At 36.9% G+C, this 19,706-nt stretch overlaps 2 protein-coding genes and 1 long non-coding RNA gene across 3 annotated transcripts; 2 read left to right on the top strand and 1 right to left on the bottom strand.

The window, feature by feature from the left end:
* The first annotated feature begins 1,990 nt into the window (after positions 1-1,990).
* Positions 1,991-2,608, top strand: LOC118437513. Its single transcript, XR_004836139.1, has 3 exons — positions 1,991-2,130; positions 2,251-2,331; positions 2,449-2,608. It is a non-coding gene; the product is annotated as an uncharacterized LOC118437513 (long non-coding RNA).
* A 5,605-nt stretch (positions 2,609-8,213) lies between these two features.
* Positions 8,214-11,706, bottom strand: LOC118437313 (zinc finger BED domain-containing protein RICESLEEPER 2-like). The gene is made up of 8 exons (XM_035856254.1): positions 11,695-11,706; positions 11,461-11,622; positions 11,237-11,401; positions 11,074-11,172; positions 10,711-10,963; positions 10,039-10,114; positions 9,774-9,972; positions 8,214-9,706 (listed from the first exon to the last, which is right to left on the bottom strand). Exons 1-6 carry the CDS (start codon positions 11,704-11,706, stop codon positions 10,086-10,088), a joined length of 720 nt encoding a protein of 239 aa, XP_035712147.1. The 3' UTR covers positions 8,214-9,706; positions 9,774-9,972; positions 10,039-10,085.
* Positions 11,707-14,377: 2,671 nt separating this feature from the next.
* Positions 14,378-16,579, top strand: LOC118437424. Its single transcript, XM_035856417.1, has 3 exons — positions 14,378-15,096; positions 15,786-16,296; positions 16,357-16,579. The coding sequence occupies exons 1-3, from the start codon at positions 15,013-15,015 to the stop codon at positions 16,422-16,424; spliced, it is 663 nt and encodes a 220-aa protein (XP_035712310.1). The 5' UTR covers positions 14,378-15,012; the 3' UTR covers positions 16,425-16,579.
* The last annotated feature ends 3,127 nt before the right edge of the window (positions 16,580-19,706 follow it).

The following is a 19,706-nucleotide window of genomic DNA, read 5'->3' as shown; positions in this document are numbered from 1 at the left end:
GTATTGTAGGTTAAAAACTATATATAATTTTTAAATATACGCATGCAAAATTTTTAGGTTACCCGGACTCCAATAGTATATTCAATAATTTATTGATAAGCCAAACTTTTATTTTTTCATGTAACTTTATGGGCGATGCGCCCGAAAAAGTTCAGTAAATAAATTATACATGCATACATACATACATACATATATTCCCAAACAATTATATTCCCTGAATTTTGGAGGGAATATTGGGAGTTTTGAGGCAAATTGAGAATATTATTCGCACTATAAATAAATGCGCTCATGTTATACTTACTTGGTTACAAATAATCCAAGGTTGCTTGACAACTTTAGTATTACTTTAGTATTATTTTGTATTATGATAAAGTGTCAAGCAACCTTGCAAATAATCTTTTAATTGAGGAGTTATTTTCTATAAACGATAACAATTTTTGGAAGAATACTTCAAAACATGTTCCCAGGCTAAAGAGAATTGCAAAACTTGCTAAAAAGTTTCGCCGTCGAAACTTCCGGCAACCAAAGGAGGCAAAATTATCCTGACGTTCCACTTATGCACACTGTTCCAATTTACAATTTAGCCAAAACCAATTTCAGGCAATTCCTTTTGGCACAAGTTCGGAATGCCCATCTAACGTTTCGGATAGCCAACTGGAAGCAAAACTCAAGCCGTGGTGATTAAAATATGACGACTCGAAAATTGTTGCTCTGGATTGTGGGATTGTCACATTACTTCCAAATTTTTATCCCATTAAAAAGCATTTTCAACAAGCAGCGACGGGAGATATTGTTACAAACAATCTGGAGAGTCATTATTCAAGCCACGTCCATCGTTCTCCGAAAACTCTTATATCGGACAAATACTCAAAGGCTATATATTTACTGGATTTAATGAGAATACATTCACAGCGGATTGCTGAAAAATAATAGCTAACTAACTTAATCCTTAACATACTAATGCTTACTTTTATGAGGTGGAATAATTTTACTATAACAGAAATTTACATAAAATTCTGAAATTGGAGCACATTGAAACGATCTTAGAGCAGTTTCCGTTTAAAAGCAAACATTCTGTGAAAGTGAGAGACTTGTACAGTTGTGAAAATGTGCATTTGAAAATTCAAATCTCGCAATTAATTTCTCAAAATTGCCCGAAAAAAAGAATTTCCAAAGTTCCCAGGAAAATAAATTCCCGGAAAATTGGTAATTTTGGGAATTCCAAAATTCCCAACATTCCCTGGGAGCAGGGAACGGCACAACCATAATTACTGCTAGATCCCCGAAAAGGCACCTTCGTTTTAATAAATATATGTAGCAATATACAAATCGTTTTAAAAAATTAACTCTGCATTAGCGTGGAAAACTTAAATCGCTTTAACAAAGTGTTGGCGAAAAATGCATTTAAAGTGGATACCACGTGAAAAATTCCACCATAGGGGCGCCGTCGAGAACTTGCCCCGGGAGCAAATTTCCAAGATCGGGCGCTGTCTGCAAGATTTGGCGCCAGAATTCAAAGCATAAGCCATTGTGCGGAAACTTATGACCGTACTGTGTAACCGTACCGTGTGACCGTACCGTGTGCGTTACCTACGATTTTTTCAGAAACTTTCAGAAAATTTTTTCAGAAACTTAAAAGCAATGTGGCATCATTTAGTTGCAATTTGTCGGCAAATAGTTGCATGGAAATCCACAAAAATGCATACAAATGAAGGAAATGGAATCCATGCAGAAAATCTCATGTTTTTAAGAAATTTTATATTTTCCTACCATGCCAACCGATGGTAAGAGTCAGTTATCTAAATTTCTATGCCGATATGAAAAATATTTTTCTACAACTCGTGGGTTTGACTTATCACGATTGATAAATTACTTTACTGGCATATTTATGTATCATGAAATTTGTATGTATTTAAGTAGCTGAACTTCATCTCAAAACATACATAGGGCACATGCGGCCAACTCAATTTCGTCCTTTCTTTTGTTTCGTTTCGCACAGCTGCCAGTAAATGTTTATTTTATTTTTTTTAATTTAAAGCGAAATTAAGTACCAATTTTGAAACTTTAGCTTATGTCTAAAAACAGTTTAATCGAGACCTGCTCGCGATTTAAGGAGGAATTATTCACAAGGTCTGACCTGGAAAATTGTTTTCTCTCCAATAAAAATGCATACGAAGTTTTATAGCATTTCTTTTTTATGAACAAACTCGTTCAATTTATTCCTAATAATTTGTCATGTTTTGTGAACAGCCAAGCGGGGACACCACGATGAAGGCCGAAGTTGACCAAGCCGACACCCGATTAGAAAATAATGACGATGACGACGCCAAGGTCGCAGTGACGACACATGTTTTGCTCACTACTGTGGTATTTAATTATTAATTTAATTTCACATTGCAAAGTTAGTACATAATTTTGCAATGCGAAATTCCCACCATTTTACCCTAGTTCACGCGGCGAACCCAACTGGCTTTTTTTATTGGAGTGAGCCAGAAAGGGTTCGCGGAAAGTGCATAAGGAAAAACGCATGGATAGAGGGTTCATTTTTCCCCCTTAATCGCAGTGGGTATCCTAGGATTTGTACGGCCTGTGGAATTTCCAAAAGTACGGCCGGTGTGTTTTACATATAGGTGATATTTTAAGTATGGTGTATATACATTCATTTTATGCATGGTAATTAATTTATTATTGAGTGGTAGAAAATTAGTTACCAACTGGTAATATTTTCAAATTTCGCGACCGAGGTTGTTACGGGTTTGGTAACAAAATGTCTACCACTCAATATCAAATTAATTACGATGGGGTCGAGTCACGTAGATACTCCGCCTGGTAATAACTTAGTTACCGAGTTTCTTCGAGTGTACATATGTCTTTACAGTGCTACATATATGCATATGTATGAGTATGTGTATTTACAAAGTTATTAGTACAGAAGTACATAATGATATATGTAATGGACTATTTTTTTCCGCCTGGGACCCCCTTTTGGACTTTATTTTTTAATTTGAATGAAACCTCGAAAATCGTGTTCAGCATACTTGAATTAGTGGGTTTAGACCAATTTTGGGTCTCAAAAATTTTTTATTTGGCGCAAATGGGCGGTAGTTAGTTCGTGAAGGGGGTTGACATCTCCCTGTTTTCTGAGATAACCACTGGACCGATTTTGTCCAACTGGGGCTTAAAATGATCACAAATACTTCCTCCTGAGTGGTCCTGGAGATGGTACTGATCCGTGACCTAGATGACCTAATTTTGACCTATTTTGAATTTGTTGCAAATCACGTTAAAATCGTATATAATTTTGAATTCCAGCCTGAAACAATTTGTTTGGTGCAAATTACATCTAACTATGACCTTTGTAATGCAAACAGCAGCATGTCGAAGGTCAAGAAAAACTTTAAGTTTTTATGCATAAATATCACAATACTTGTGCACATCATCATAACTTGAGCTTAGTGTGACGAAATTTTGCTCGTGTGCATTTTACCCCATTTGGCAAGAAAATTAAACACTTCAAACCCAAAATTCGAACCAAACGCTCACACAAACGCCCATTGTTCAGGACAATATGAACCTAAGCAATTCTTCACAAGGAAATATATTATACATCAGACGCATTGATAGCAAAATAAGCTCTTAAAAAATGAGTTGGAGTCAGTCCCATTTGGTTATCTGCTTTTGCAATAATTTTGATTTTGATTTTTACAACAATATCCACATCAGTAGTCCTCAACGACAAATTAAAATTATATTAACCATCATTATAACCATGTAACAATATACAATTTTCCACATTTTCAACAATGAATTCAGAACTTGGCATGATGTTTAGTTTGTCGACTATACTTGACCTGATGATAATGAATAACTGCATGTATAGTCGAAAGCTTGCAATTTGATAATAACACGGAGACTTTGTTAACATAAAAATTGATAAATATGAAATACACTTACTAGGGATACCTTTTCTATGATAGTTGAAAAATGAGTTCTAATTTAACTTTTCGTATGCACCATGATATGTTTTGATTACAAAGTGCAAAAATTTTTCTGCAAAACCAATTTGCTAATTTTTTAATAGCCTTCAAAGTTGGCGAAAGTGGGGGTGGAATAGGCAGAGTGGGAGTGTGTGGAGATGGGGGCGGTCGTATCCCTCGCTATACACTACCACCACCTGTTACGGTCATTATGATCTGGTTATTTTTCGCGACACAATTCAATGTTTAATCTTAAAATTATGGACCCAAGTTGAACTAGGTTTGAATGGCAAAGATAATTCTTTAGATTTTATAATTCCCCAGCGTTTTAAATCCACTTCACCAATGTGTATTACAGATTCTCTTGCAAAATTAAATCTTTCGAACACAAAATCTTCTATATCTTTTAACTTCTTCAGTTTGTTGCCATTCTGGTCGATGTACGTGTTCATCCGAGAAATTGTTGCATAAGTTGATATTTTAGGGAAACGTCGTCTAGTTTTAAACAATTTATTTGACTTAACACTGTCGTAAAACTTTAAATCTTTATCATTTCTTCGAGATTATAATTATTATGTTCGATACTTTCAACCTCCCATTCCTGCGATGACGATTCTTCGGAAATTGCGTCGGTTTGAGCTGCACTGTCACCGTAAATGTCAATTTCATCGTCACTGGAAATTTCCAATGCATCGAGCGTTTCACATGTACTGGTTGAAAAATTAAGTAAATTTTTGATTAAAATCAGTCCTTCACTTGCTAAGTCGTTAAGATTTAAGCCACTGTCAATTATCCAGCGGGTACTCCAGCGGTGTCATATTTTAGTTTTACTAATTCTAGTAACAATTGGCACACTTTAATGATTTTCGCCATATTTAGAGTGGTAATTGCTAATATGATTACTTAATTGAACAATTTTCAGAGAATTTTTAACAAAAGAGAAAGAGCAGATGACTAAAATAACAATAGGATTTAAGTATTTGGTGCGCAAACTGGGCAAACTGATCTTACCACTGCGCACAATGCCTTCAACATGCATCAATTTTTTTCATTCACTTAACTAAATTTTCTTACAATTAATTAAATTTCAAGTAAACATACATAAGTTACTAAATTTATCAAACATAAGTTACTGATGGATTTCCTTGGGTCACACAGATAATAATGACCGTCACAGGTGGTTAGTGTATAGTGGGGGGCACGACCGCCCCCATCTCCACCCGCTCCCACTCCACCTATTCCCCCCCCCCATTTTCGCCAACTTTGAAGGCTATTAAAAAATTAGCAAATTGGTTTTGCAGAAAAATTTTTGCACTTTGCAATCAAAACATATCTTGGTGCATGCAAAAAGTTGAATTAGAACTAATTTTTCAACTATCATAAAAAGGGTATCCCTAGTTAGTTGGTTTGGGGAGTTGACTCATGTTGTAGGTCGGGAAAACCTTTACTTCATCCGGATAGGCGCAATATAATAAATATTTCTCAATGAATATGTCGTCTGACGCCGTTTTAAACAAATAAATAACAATTCGTGTGCTACGAAATTCAACCACCCGAAGTTGGAACAGTTGATATTGATCTTGTAAATTCGCATTACATCATTGAATAAACAAATAGGGAGTATTCGGGAAGGATTAGGCTAAAAAGTTTGTGAAGTTTTGACGAAAGGTTCAAAAGTGTGCGTCCTTTCGACGGTGATAAAATTAAGCAGCAGATAAACATGTGCTTTCGCACCAACATAATCCTTTTGATGATATTCGGTTATTACTACCTTAGATATTTTCATTGTCTTAGTGTGAATACAAAAAGAACCGTTACGCTGATCCCATTCCCGGCCAATTTTTAAAATATTGAAAAATCTTTAAATTCATCGAATGCGCGTTTGAAGTGTTTAATTTTCTTGCCAAATGGGGTAAAATGCACACGAGCAAAATTTCGTCACACTAAGCTCAAGTTATGATGATGTGCACAAGTATTGTGATATTTATGCATAAAAACTTGAAGTTTTTCTTGACCTTCGACATGCTGCTGTTTGCATTACAAAGGTCATAGTTAGATGTAATTTGCACCAAACAAATTGTTTCAGGCTGGAATTCAAAATTATATACGATTTTGGACAAAATCGGTCCAGTGGTTATCTCAGAAAACAGGGAGATGTCAACCCCCTTCACGAACTAACTACCGCCCATTTGCGCCAAATAAAAAATTTTTGAGACCCAAAATTGGTCTAAACCCACTAATTCAAGTATGCTGAACACGATTTTCGAGGTTTCATTCAAATTAAAAAATAAAGTCCAAAAGGGGGTCCCAGGCGGAAAAAAATAGTCAGTGAGATTTTCGCAATTGCGATTATGATCAATGACAGCTTCAAATGTGTCATTTTAGTAGATAAATAACCCGTATTAATATTTAAGAACCACCTGACCAGTGTCTGAGCTAAAGGCCCAATGGTGCAATTTTTTTTGAAAATTTTGAGAAATTTTTACCCAAATTGGACCAAATAATTTTTAAAATAATTTTAAACTAATCTTTGTCTACTCCAATTTCGAGGCCAGTTTCACAAGCATTTAAAGAAATTACAAAAATTGTGAAAATCCGAGGAAAATTGGATTTTCTATTAAGGTGTTCCAATGCTTATTTACGCATGAAGTTATTTTCTCCGATTTCTAACGGGACTAATTTAAAATTTCTCACACAAAGAAAGTAGCCAGACCATATTTTGTTTCTGGAATGTGTTTATTTTTGTGAAAGCGAAACCCTTTAATAAATTTTCAGTATAAATCAGGATTTTTCAAAACGCTATAGACGGTGTCCACACCAAACCTTGAAGCCTTGGCAGCTGGATTTTTTATTTTTGAATTTCCATCAAAAATAGGTCACAGTCCATGAAATTAGTGCAAGAGAAGAAAAATTTTGGAAAAAAGTTGCTACAACATTCAGAATATATATACTTTGTGGGGTCTGGGACCACCCCCTGATTTTCTAAAAATCAAAGAATGTTACGAATTTGGGCATACAGCATTTAACACAGCAGTAGATTGAGAGCCAACATAGCAAAAGACCGACGAAAACTCAACATTACTCATTGGCCTCTAATCAGGGGGTGGTCGCAGACCCTACAAAGTATATATATTCTGAATCCACTTGCCGAGATCTTTCTCACGATACCCCATTTATGGGGTTATGTGAGACTTGACATCATATTTATAAAACCATGGGAAAATGTGCATGTCGAAAAGTGACCGGTTTTGAGGTCATTTTCGACATTAGCCCTAAAAACGAAAAAGTCTCGCCTGGGGACAGTCAAGACGGTGTAGAATCCGAAATTTCAGCTTTCTAGGTCAAACAATGGCGAAAAAATCGACTACGAACCCTACTCTAGATCACAAAAATGGTCATTACGGAGGGTTGTAGCAACTTTTTTCCAAAATTTTTCTTGTTACACTAATTTCATAGGCTGTGACCTATTTTTGATGGAAATTCAAAAATAAAAAATCCAGCTGCCAAGGCTTCAAGGTTTGGTATGGACACCGTCTATAGCTTTTACACTTATCAACTAACGTGAGTCCCTGAGCTACTTCTATAGAATTATAAACATACGGTTCCGAAAATTTTCAAACTTTAACATTTGACGCTATCGCGAAATTTTGATAACAACTAAATAATGCAAAAAAGAATTTTTAATAAAATAATTTCTAAAGTACATGTTTTAATTGTTCTGTAAATAAGATAAATGTAATTCTGAGGAAACGTGTTCTTTGATGCTTGACATCAGTTTAGACTTTGAAACGTTAAGCCGTTGTGAAAAATTCTAATTTGGCCTACAATTTATGTAAAAATTCCGACAGGCGAAATCACGCGCAATTAAGAAAATGCAAAAATTCGATTCAGTTTATTTCTTTATGAAAAATTTAAAATTGGTCAAATCAAAATAGGTGAATACAACTTCATGAATTGTTAGTGCGGCTAATTGAATTCTACGAGGACACAATTTTTGTTTATACATGATCCCGCAATTTTGTAACTGCAATTTTTTAACCGCAATTTTTTAGCCACATAAGCCAAAAGTATGTGCGGACAATTTCTTTCCTTCAATTTCCAGGGGATTTTTAATGTAACCGATAGGCCAAGATTCAGAACATTTTCTTCTGAAAAAATTTTGGAGGGCAAAAGACATATAACAATGTTTGAAGTCGCTTCCGCCGTGAAAAATCGAAAACTGAAATATACGTTTGCATATATGCGTTTAAATACACACGTTAAATATACACGTGTAACCACTTTGGAACAGAAAATGCATAGGTATTTTTAGAGTTGCCAGCAAGCCGGCTTATTGAGTTGTGAGTCAATCCAAGCCGGCTTATTGAGTTGTGAGTCCAAGCAAGCCGAGTTAGAAGCAAGCCGGCTTGGCTTGACTCGACTCATTAAGAACCAAGCCAAGCCGAGTGAGTCGAGTGAGTCAAGTCTGCTTATTAATACGCGGATAAGTATGCGCGTGCATTAAGTGTGCTTATAGTAACGATTCTTAAATTAAAGTTCGTAACTAATTATTACTGCCGAGTTTACTAAGGGCTAATGCAAATGTTTTTACGCACGTAGTAATATTTGACACTTGGACAATTTGTTAAGTTTCCACTTTTTTATCCAACCTTTTTCTCAATTTGTCAATTTAAATTAATTTGGATTTTAGAATGAAGACCAATTATGGCCTTGGTAGCAATGTATTTTAATAATGTATTTTAATACGTAATTTCTGTAAACTTGCCAATGTGTGTAACTATTTCTAGGGAAAATTAGGTTTCAAACTTTTGTAAACGTAGTCAAATCTAGCTTGTCTTTTTATTTTTTAAACGTTTGTAAAATTATTTTAAGAAATTACGGATTTTACACGACTGTCGAAAATGACGAATGAAAATGCGTGAATTAGCTCAATAAATTTTCTCGATTTTTACATAAACCTTGTAAGCTCTGAAAATTGAACATAAAACGAAACCATTTAATTTTCTTGGGTTCATTACCTTTCACATTTTCAGCTGTGAGATTCTAAGCCATTTCTGGCCAAAAAAAACCCTTGACATCCACCAGTGTAGCTTGACACGGTTAAATATTCTGCGTTAAATTTGCATTTTTGTGTGCGCTTCGGAAGAAAAAATGTGTGAAGTATTTTTCATTTAGGATTATTTGGTTATTTACATATATTGGTGTTTAGTTATTTGCCATTTAACATTTTTAATGATCAAATTAAGCTTCTAATTTTAATACATCCTCAATTTAAGTGATTAAATAGGTCAAACTATTTCTTACAATAAATTTATATAAAATATGTTAACTTGTGTGTTTCGTTGAGCACAAAAAACTAACACCTTTCTTGACTTTTAATGAAATAATTATTCAATTGAAATAAACGACAAATTGGAAAGTTGTCTTATTTGGATATTGGAGAGTAAGTTAATAAATGATGTTGCCACATATTAATATTATTCCCCTCCTCCCATTTTGTTAGCCACTGCGACACAAAGATCATGTTTAAATATTTCTTGGTAATTGGCTTTTATCCAGCCCTTCGTACAAATACACTCCTGTATTGTTGATGGCGACATTTTTTGCCTCTTGGGGGTTAATAGAGTTGATCCAGAGGAAACTAAACGCTCTACTGGAACTCCTGCCCCGGCTGCAGTCAAGAAATCCCTTGCAATTTTTGAGAGTGTTGGGAAATCTGACTCGTGGTTCTAAAAATATAAAAAGTTAGATTTTCACCACATTGTATTTTAACTTATGTAACTGGTTAATATTTACCTTCCACCATCCTAGCGCACCGGTGTCCAGTGCGTTCGGGCTTATCGTTGGCTGCAATAGGTATCTTGTAATCTCATCATTAGAATTATGACGTCTATGCAGTTGCATAAACAAATCGTTCTCATCCGATTCATCTAACGGCTCCGAGCTAATCTCCTGTTCATTTGCGTATGAGGATGTCCAATAACTTTTGATTCGACTATTATCAAATTACATAATAAATTACAATGTAGGTGCACATTAAAATATTTTGTGTTGAACTTACCTCCTGTATTTCTCAATAGCACTAGAACAGAATCCAACTGATGAAAATCACTCAGTTTTGCATCGCGGGTCCAGCACTATGGGAGACAAAGTTTTTAAAACCAAATTTATTAAAGAATTTAATTATGTATGTACGTAATTAATTATGTATGTAATTATTTAATTTTGCAAATAGTTTTAAATTATTTCCAAAATTTCTTAATTTTCATGAAAATGGGGTTTCGGAGGAAAATTCTAAGCAAATTGAAAAAGGTAAAGATTCATAATTTTATTTCTTTTTGCTGTAAATCCCACGTGACTAGCAAAAATTAATGAGGTGGAAGATTCAGGTTTTAAAGTATGGCGCTGCGCCAGATATGTCTACGGAAGTATGAAAAATCCTTGATCTAGGGAACAAAATGAATATAGAAAAAACAGGAGATACCCTGGACTAGATGAGCAGTCGGGAACTTCTAACGGAACTTCTAACTTCTAATGGAACCTTTTTAACCTACACTGGGGTTGTCCAAATAGTTGTATCAAAAAATGAAATCAAAAATTAGGAATTACATGGCGCTCATTATTTCGTTGAATGGCCCTTTAAAGACAATCTCTCGTGGCTTTAAAAAAAAGGTTCCATTTTAAGTGATTTGAACATAAAAGTAATTAAATTCGCCGAAAAGCTAATCATAACCTGTCCCAACTACGTAAGCCAGTCCATCTGATGATGGATAATATTTGTCCAGTTTTTCATGAACTTCCTTTGCCGCGATCCGGACCCACGTGGGAAATGGTCTCCCGGTTTTTGGATCAATCGCTTTTAACTTACGTTTGGCGTCCACGCGGTATTTTTCCAAATGTAAGAAAATTTTGGAGTAAACCAGTGAGCAGAAGGAGATAGTCGGGAAATCCTGTTTTGACATAAGTTCTGTCATGGCTTTGAAGGGCTAAATATTAATTTATAAAATGCATTTAGAACTATGTTCCCATGCATATACACATACATACATGTACCCAGTAACTGGGTCAAATTCAATGCACAAATTTCTAGCCAAACCTGCAAGAAACAGGTCATATTATGGACCATTTTCCACTGTTCTTGAGTAAGAATCCAACCGATTAATTTTGACTCCATCCGAAGAGTGCACTCTAACGGCTAGAATTATATCCGTAATTATTTATCTGCATATTTTCCATTTCTAATAATTTGGCATTTCTACCTTTTGATATTCAAATGCTCTCTCCATCATTAAAAGAGTAGAGTTCCATCTGGTACGAACATCCAAAAGTAATTCCTTCTCTTCAAGTCCGAAAATTTTGCATTGACTTCTAAATTGTTCACGTCGCTGAGGCGAAGCTCGAACGAATGCGACACATTTGTCAAGCTAAAATATGAAAATTCGAATATAAATAATTGCCCAATTCTTGAATTTTGCGGATCTACCTTAGTGAGAACAGGAACCATGGTCCCATCTGATGCGGGGTCAATGTCATCAATATTTGTGCCAGATATGTCCCGTAAACTATCCAGCGCAGTTTGGCAAACAAGATTTAGAATATGTGCGAGGCAGCGGACACGGAAATCTTCGACACTGAAGTCAATATTCTAAGGAAATGAAATTAATTAGAACATGTAATTACTTCTATTCAACTAAAAATGAGATTACATTATTCGTACCTTTTCCAACATAAGTCTCTTAAAATGGGTAAAAAAAGTTGTCATATTGGAAGCGTTGTCGCTTGTTATGGAGTGCACTCCTATTTAATAAGTCAAATTCCTCCAGGACTTTAAAAAATTGGGTGGCTAAATTTTCGCCGGTGTGAGACCCATGGAGGATTGTTAAATCAAGGGGCAGCGACAAGAGTTGCCAATCTTTTGATATGCCTTGAACAATTATCCCCTGGAATGCATATTGATTGGAAGATGTCCAGCAATCAAGGACGAAGGAAAGCCTTCCTGGAATCTCCTGGAACGAGTGGAAAAATGTTTAACCCTTTAACGAGTATGATTTACTACAAGAAAATACATTAATTCGGGGACGTTGTAAGTATGTTGTGGTCATGGTGCGGGAGGAGGAATTCACGAGTTTTGATAAAACTCGAAAAAACTAAAAAATCAAAAATCTAACATTGCATTTGATTGGGAAATATCCAAATTTTTGGTAAGAAAATTTTCAAATTTAGCATTGTGTTGGTATAGGAGAAATCCCTCAAAATTCCAACAAATCTTATGTCGCGGAGAGAAAATGGTGAAAATCAATGACCTCCTTAAAACGACAATTGTCTTCCTACCGCGCCATGACCACGATTTTTCAGGAAGACTTTTGTCTTTCTCCCGAATTAAACCATTTCTGACAAAACGACAATTGCCTTAGCTACGAGTTAAAGGGTTAAATCTTTGTGTGATATAAATGTGATCTCCATTAACCATTCAGGAATTAGTTTTCAAGACTATTGTCAATTAATAAATTGGATGTTAAAAGATATATAACAATTTGCAAAATTTACATGTAGTTTGGACGCGATCCGCTGTTTTTCCTTCTGATATCTCTTCGATATTTTTGAACGTATAGTAGTCCGACCAGGAATTTTTATTTCGGGCTTCAGCAAATCCAAAAGTCGTCGAAATGATGGTTCTTCCACAATGCTAAATGCTTGGTCCGTCTCCAGAACAAATTCGGTTAAGGCGTTGACAAGAATTTCTTGAGTTAATTCCTAACCAAGATAATTAAACGGAAGTCAGTTTTATTTGAAATGCCACAATCTAATATTGTGTAATTATTTTACTGGTCGGTTGGAAGGAGAGGAATTACGAGGTCGTTTAATCGAATTTAGACTCTCTGATTTTTGTAGCTCTGATGGGTGATCCGATAACATGTGCCTTTTCATATTTGAGGTTACTCCATCGCTGTTTTTGTATAAAGGTTTCCTGCATAAAAATAGAAAAACAATCATGGAAACTTGATGTTGAACACATGATTTACATATTCAGCTTAAATTCTATATAGACTTACAAGCAATATTTGCATGAATATTGGGTTTTGTTCGACGTTAAAAAAAAGTGATCATACATCTCCGACCTTTGCCTCCGATTTCCAAAATCCGATTCTCGATCACCGACAGAATTTGAAGCCGGACTGGACTCGTTAGACGATCGGGACGCATCGTCATGCTCTGTTTGCAAAATATCAAATGGGTTAATAATTATGAGGATTATACTGTCGATTTAAAATATTTATAGCTAAATTTAGTGTAACAAGTCACCCATTTTAATTAAATTTTTCACCAGGATGAAAATAATCAGCAGCTGACTTAATGTTGTACGCGAATATTAGCGGTTTACGTTACCCGGGCCTTCATGAGTGAGACACATCATCATAATGTTCTCCACAATTGCAAATATGGATAAAATTTAAAAAAAGTGGTGTGGAACGAAGTGAATAAATATATGTAAGTACGAGGAGGCTGAGCCAGCCGGCTTACTGAGTGAGTCGAGTCAAGCCGAGTTCAACTCACTCAGAACTCACAACTCAATAAGCCGGCTTATTGAGTTGACGGCTTACTTACGGTCAACTCGACTCGGCTTGACTCGACTCACTCAATAAGCCGAGTCAAGCTGAGTTGAAGTGGCACCTCTAGGTATTTTAAGTTTCTTCGATATTTCTATTGTCCGGCGACGCTACTATTTAACCGGATCCTGGTACGGCCGGACCTGCGGTCCGGCCTGTGGACACCTCCACACCTAGCCTTATGGACGGATACCCTCTGCTTAATCGATAGTATTCACGCAGCGCGTGATGGCTGATGCCCGGCCAAGCAGTGCGTGCTTCGGCCCACGACGGTGGTGCACCACCGTGTCTCACCGCCACCACCACCAATCCCCACATATCCTGGCTTCAAAAAATGACGTTGAAGCCACATAGGTGGCGTGGACACCCCAATTTGAGCATATTCTCTCGAATGTCGGAGTCGCGTCTCCCCAAATTCGATGCTCTAAATGGCGGTGCCGACGCCACCTATGTGACTTCAACGTCATTTTTGATGCCAGAATATGTGGGGATTGGTGGTGGTGGCGGTGAGAGTTGCAGCCACCACGTTTGGCAGCTGGAACGAAATCGTGTGTGCTCCAAAAATCTCACTTTTTCATCTGTTTTACGTGTGCTTTTTTTCAAATACACTTTCCAGGAACTCTAACTGTGGTTCAGTTAGAGTCCTCGCAGGAACTAATTTTACCCAACTTATATATAACTTTCAATCTTGGATATTATGGGCAAAATAAATAAATATGTATAAAATGGGTGCAAATATTATTTCAGGTGCTGGAAAAAGTCCTACACTATTTGGAAATCGCGCCACTGAAGTTAGCTCGCGGCGTGTGTCAAGATTGGGCGAAAATGGGTGCCAATTTCCTCGGCAAGCTAGTTCGGATAACTTTTTCGCAACCGCCAAACCGCGCAAATCGTGAAGAGTTGGCCTCATTCGATCTCCACCTAGCTAGGAACGTGAAAATAGAGTTTTTAAGAGACCCGTCTTGTTCGTGCATCGATGCTTGTTCATGTTCAACAAATATGCCCAAAAATTTTGAAAACATTTTGCCCCATATTCACGACAAGTTGGAAACACTCGAGTTCTCTGGGGTCAAAGCGTCTAAGCCACTACAGGACATTTGGACCACTTATGATTTCCCACGCCTCACCAAGATCTCGATCATCGCCAATATTAACCCTGGCGATAGGCAGGCGCCACCACCACAGGAAATTGCTCAATTTCGACCACTCCCAAGTCTGAAGTCATTCTGCTTAGAAATGTCGCCTTCAAATATAAATTCGCAGTCAAAGGCTTGGATGGCTGCCATTTGCGACAACCTGGTCAAGTCGGCCTCCAACCTGAAGAAGTGGACCTGGATCAAAATTCCTATTTGGACTTGACGGCGTGTGAAAAAATTAAAAAGTTGGGGTCTAAGAGTCGATGTGGTTCACAATTGGAAATTTTAGAGATGACGAGGATGCTAGATAGTTGTCGAAATTCCTTGGAAAGTTTGTCCTTAGAACATTTTGCCTGCAATACGAACCCCAGACAGGTAAAAACAATTCTCTCAATTTTTATTAAGGGATGAAAGCACTTTATAAGATCGTTATATCCGTCCGTCCGTCCGTCTGTCCGTAGCTCCGATAACTTTTGAATGGAAAGACATGGAGACTTTAAATTTTAAACGCAAACTCCTAACGTCAATGGACAGGATGAGTTCGAAGATGGGCACTGTGACATTGACAATGACGTCGACGTCGTCACAGTGACGAAAAGTGGTGAAAAAGTGTCGCGTGTCAGTTTTGGCAGTGACACATCATTTTTAACTATTTTTCAACGACGAATTCCAAAATTCATGTCATTTTGCGATTGGACGTCACCTGTGACGATGACGTCGTCCCAGTGACGAAAAGTGACGAAAAAGTGTCGCGTGTCAGTTTTTAATTTGCCGCGGTGAATTCAATGGTGACCTCCGTTTTGACCTCTAAAGGTCACAAAACGGTTAACAAATGTTAAACTGCCAAAAATGTCGAAAAGACGTTAGATATGTATCAATTTAACAGATTTTGAACGCTGAAATTTTTGACGTGTGAGACCTCAGTGACCGTTTTAAAAATTTTGAACGGGCAAAAACAATATGATAATCATTTTAACGTACGAAACACTTCTTTCACCCCTTGGTTACATTCGTTGTAACGGTTTATTCAAGATTAAAAATGTCATACCGTATTTTATTTCAAGCTGGACTTGCACCTGCCGAATCTCACGCAGCTAATTCTATATGCTTGCGACATGAAAATTTTCAAGGACTTGGTCAAGGAAACAAACCTACCAAAATTGGCGCAGTTCTCAATCTCCTTCATCAACCTTACCGCCGTTAACAGGATTTCTAAATTTATGGAAAACCACAATGTGCGGCACGGTGGGGTAAGGTCGGTGGATCTGTGTTGCTCCCCTATTCGGGATGACGTAGCCGACGAAGAAGAACCCGCCTTAACCTTGGTCAGTTGTTTCTCGGGCGTCAATAAATTTAAATTGACGTTTAAGACTTCATTCCTCTCCGATTATGCTCACAAATTTGTGGCCTTGACGGAAATGATGGCATCTTTGGGCGGCTGGGATTTGACATGTGGGGAGATAGACGTCGAGATGGTCCCACATTTCTTTGCATCCGAGTACAAGGGCCCTCGCGATCTCGACTTTGGCTCGGCACTGGTCATTGCCGTATTAGCAGGAATGGCGAATTGGAGAGGTTATCATTTCACGCAATTAATTATTGTAATTATAAACATTGAAGAATACAAATTTATAGGTTTGGCGAAGACGTCACTGAAATTTATTGGTCATCAGATAAACACAACAAATAACAACAACAAATAAATAAAGCCCAACTGAATTTTTCGAGACCACCCAAACTTAAGCTTGAGGACTAGACAAATATTATTCTACGTTGTAAAGACAAGTGAATGTGACCTTGAATACTATTTGCGTCCTAACACAACAAGGAATACACTCTTAAAAATGACCCCACCCGTTTAAACAGCAAATGCACTCTGAATTCTATTTAGTAAATAAAGTTTACTCTGAATTTAATGTAGTTTACATTGATTTGATTTGATTTTGACTTATTTATTGAAACTAATCTTTCCTCGGGCCATGATCCCACGTAAGATATAAGGATTACAATTTTAATCATTAATTTGGTTACGGAGTTCTGGTTTTCCTTATAACTAACTTTTGACATGGGTTGAACATAGGTTAAAACTTATAAAGTTCAGAGTGAATTTACTTTACAAAAGGGTACATTATTTTTTAAAGTGTAAAAATTTCTTGCTAATAATTTAGCAAACCCAACCACCACGCAAAGTAAGGACGTGGACGTGACACGCTTCTTTATTTATATAATTTTGCCACATGCAAAAAAACCTCTACTTGAACATTCGCCGAGGAAAATATGCATTAATATCCCCACCCTTTAAATAAATATGTACATACATAAGTAGGTCTGTCTTCTTTAATCATTCTCATGTCCTCACGACTTCTTCCGTGGTCACTGAATTTCATTTGGCCGGAGTGACATTAAATGCCTAAATATGTATGTACTTCACATCGTCAGGCTGGTCACAACTCATGGACATGACATTGAGATGTTGTGATGAGTGATGTATCATAAGGAATTTCTGCATATCACTATCCACTTTAATTTACCTATTTTCCTGGGTAGAACTGATTATTATTTTTTAATTTCCACTGAACAGTGGGAATTTTTGCGCCACTACCGATAATATGCTTGCAAGTTTTTAATTCCATTTCAATGTTTAATTTAAATGAAAATCCGCAGTGAAATTTTTTAATGAAGTCCGAATTTTCATGAAAATACAACTTTCTAATGAAAATCATGTACATGTAAATAAATCAAACTTTTTTATGATTCTCATGAATCCTGAGAATCCGACTTGGATAAGAGTGAGACGTTGGGGTCCATAAAACCGCGAGCGCCACAGTAGGCTATGGAGCGGCGGTATAGGACAAAGGAAATGAGGGGTAACGAGTCCAGCGCTGATTCCTGTACGAAAAGATAGTTCAGAAAATCTAGATTATTTTAAATATAACAACTTGGTAATTTCGTCTGCCCCATTCCGAGATATTTGAGTTCAAAGCTTTTATAATTTTTCCAAGGCTAGCCAAAAAAGTTTTATTTCAACTTCCACCATATGATATGGGGCATCGTGAACACTTATTTGGCTCGCCTTGGAAAAATTGTAAAAGCTTTGAACTCAAATATCTCGGAATTGGGCACACGAAATTATCAAGTTGTTATATTTAAAATAATCTAGATTCTCTGAACTATCTTTTGGTACAGGAATCGGCGCTGGACTCGTTACCCCCCCTTTCCTTTGTCCTATGCCGCCACTCCATAGCCTACTGTGGACTGGGAGGATATGTAGTTCATGATCAACTTTCTTTCGGAGTCGTGTTATTATGATTCAGTAAGAGTCTTGCACTGTTTGCTTCCAAAATGGAACTAGCAGGAATAAATTGTTATCAAAGTTGACGAGAAGTAGCACCAATCACGCTAAGTCAAAATCTCAAAAATGTGTGTTGATCATGATGCAAAACCCTTTTGGGGACATGGAACAAGAACCTTCATACATTCATGTAAGCGACTTTGAACTGTATAGTTTCATATTCATTTTTGAATTGTTAGTTGAAGAAATCGAAAATACACCATTCCGAGAATTAGTTTCTCGGCTAGCTTCATCGCCATATGATGGGATAGCGGACAAGGACGGCGAGTTGTTTTGGTCAAGCCAGCATTGCCTCGAAATTTATAATCTAAAAATTATGCAATATCGGGACAATGGAGAGCGTACTTTATCCGAATTTGTAGCCCCAAAAAGGTCACACGTGGTGGAAGGCCTTCGATTGGTCCGTCGTTAATAAGTCTTCCCGCCTTAATTGTGAAGGACCTTGTACGAGTTCTAAAGGATAAATCAAAAGAAATTGAAGCACAGCATTATAACAGAGCGAAAAAACTTTTGGTAAGTTTATTACATATTGTTATTTATTTATAATCAAATTATAAAATTCGTCAAATCAAAATACAAAATTTGCAAAATTTATAGATAAAGAATTGCCAGAATACCAGTTTGACCAAGGTTACGACGTGTGCGGACAGGAGATTCAGAATGATACGAAATAAGAAATCTGTGTATGTATATGTACAAATTTGTAAAGATTTCAACGTTCACGATGTACGAAGTGCTGTTGTTTTTTGCAGAATTTGAACATCTTCATTAAAAACCTCATTTTCATCGGCGAGAAGTTATTCCAATTTCGAAGAGGAATATTTTTGAACATCAGCGTAAGCTTGTGAGTAACAGAGTACGATCTAAATAGTATTCGTTCAAGCTTTTCCTACTCCATCTCCAAAAATTTGCCATTCTCAAATTCACAGATAAACCCATGCAAAATGTCAATTGGGGAAGGTGAAAAAGTTGGCAAAACTGGTGGAGAATGTGCAGTTGTAGAATTAGTAGTTATCGAATTGTGTCGTGTCTCGTGAATCGTTGTCCTAATTGTGGAAAGAGGAGGATTCTGTACAGATGAATTGTCTGCGGTCGATTCCAGCTGTAAAAAGTGGTGTGTCAATTGTAACTGGGAGAAAGTGGGGGTGGTTTATTGGTTTAGTAGTGGCCGTCGTAGTGGTCGACTTTGTAGTCGTGGTTGTAGTAGTTGTGGTAGATGGTGAGCTATTAATGGAGAAAGTTCCAAAAATTCTGCGGCGGAAGATGGTTTGCGCGTAGCAGTGTGCAACTGAGGTGCAGTTTCAAGGGGGTTTGCGTTCTGGAGGAGGAAATGGAACAGGAACAGTTCGGGTCGGCGGCGAGAGGATGGGGGAGGCGAAGAAGTGGTGACTAATTTATGAGCTGCTCTGGTTGTTGTTTCGCCATCATCGTTGTCACTTTCATACCCACTTTCACTGATGGGTGACTGGGCTACTTGGTAGTGGCGGAATATATGTAGTTGTATCTTATTCATATCCATCCTCCTCTTCATATTCTATTGTCTGAAGAACTTCGGGAGGTTCACAAAACTTCCAGCGAGGTCCAACAGAGGTTTTTAAACTTTTGTCGTAGTAATTTAAAAAGTACACAAATT

This window comes from Folsomia candida, unplaced genomic scaffold, assembly GCF_002217175.1.
Source record: "Folsomia candida strain VU population unplaced genomic scaffold, ASM221717v1 Fcan01_Sc013, whole genome shotgun sequence".
NCBI lineage: Eukaryota > Metazoa > Arthropoda > Collembola > Entomobryomorpha > Isotomidae > Folsomia > Folsomia candida.
This window is presented reverse-complemented; position numbering and strand designations above follow the sequence as displayed.

What these genes read in the sequence shown, in the direction of transcription:
- LOC118437424 (XM_035856417.1), top strand. Translation starts at nt 15,013, where the DNA reads ATGACGAGGATGCTAGATAGTTGTCGAAATTCCTTGGAAAGTTTGTCC. An exon ending in GCAATACGAACCCCAGACAG is followed by an intron (nt 15,097 to 15,785) that starts GTAAAAACAATT and finishes TTTTATTTCAAG; the next exon opens with CTGGACTTGCACCTGCCGAA. An exon ending in AGGAATGGCGAATTGGAGAG is followed by an intron (nt 16,297 to 16,356) that starts GTTATCATTTCA and finishes ACAAATTTATAG; the next exon opens with GTTTGGCGAAGACGTCACTG.
- LOC118437313 (XM_035856254.1), bottom strand. An exon ending in TGGTTCCTGTTCTCACTAAG is followed by an intron (nt 11,402 to 11,460) that starts GTAGATCCGCAA and finishes TTCATATTTTAG; the next exon opens with CTTGACAAATGTGTCGCATT. An exon ending in GGCTTACGTAGTTGGGACAG is followed by an intron (nt 10,115 to 10,710) that starts GTTATGATTAGC and finishes TGTCTCCCATAG; the next exon opens with TGCTGGACCCGCGATGCAAA.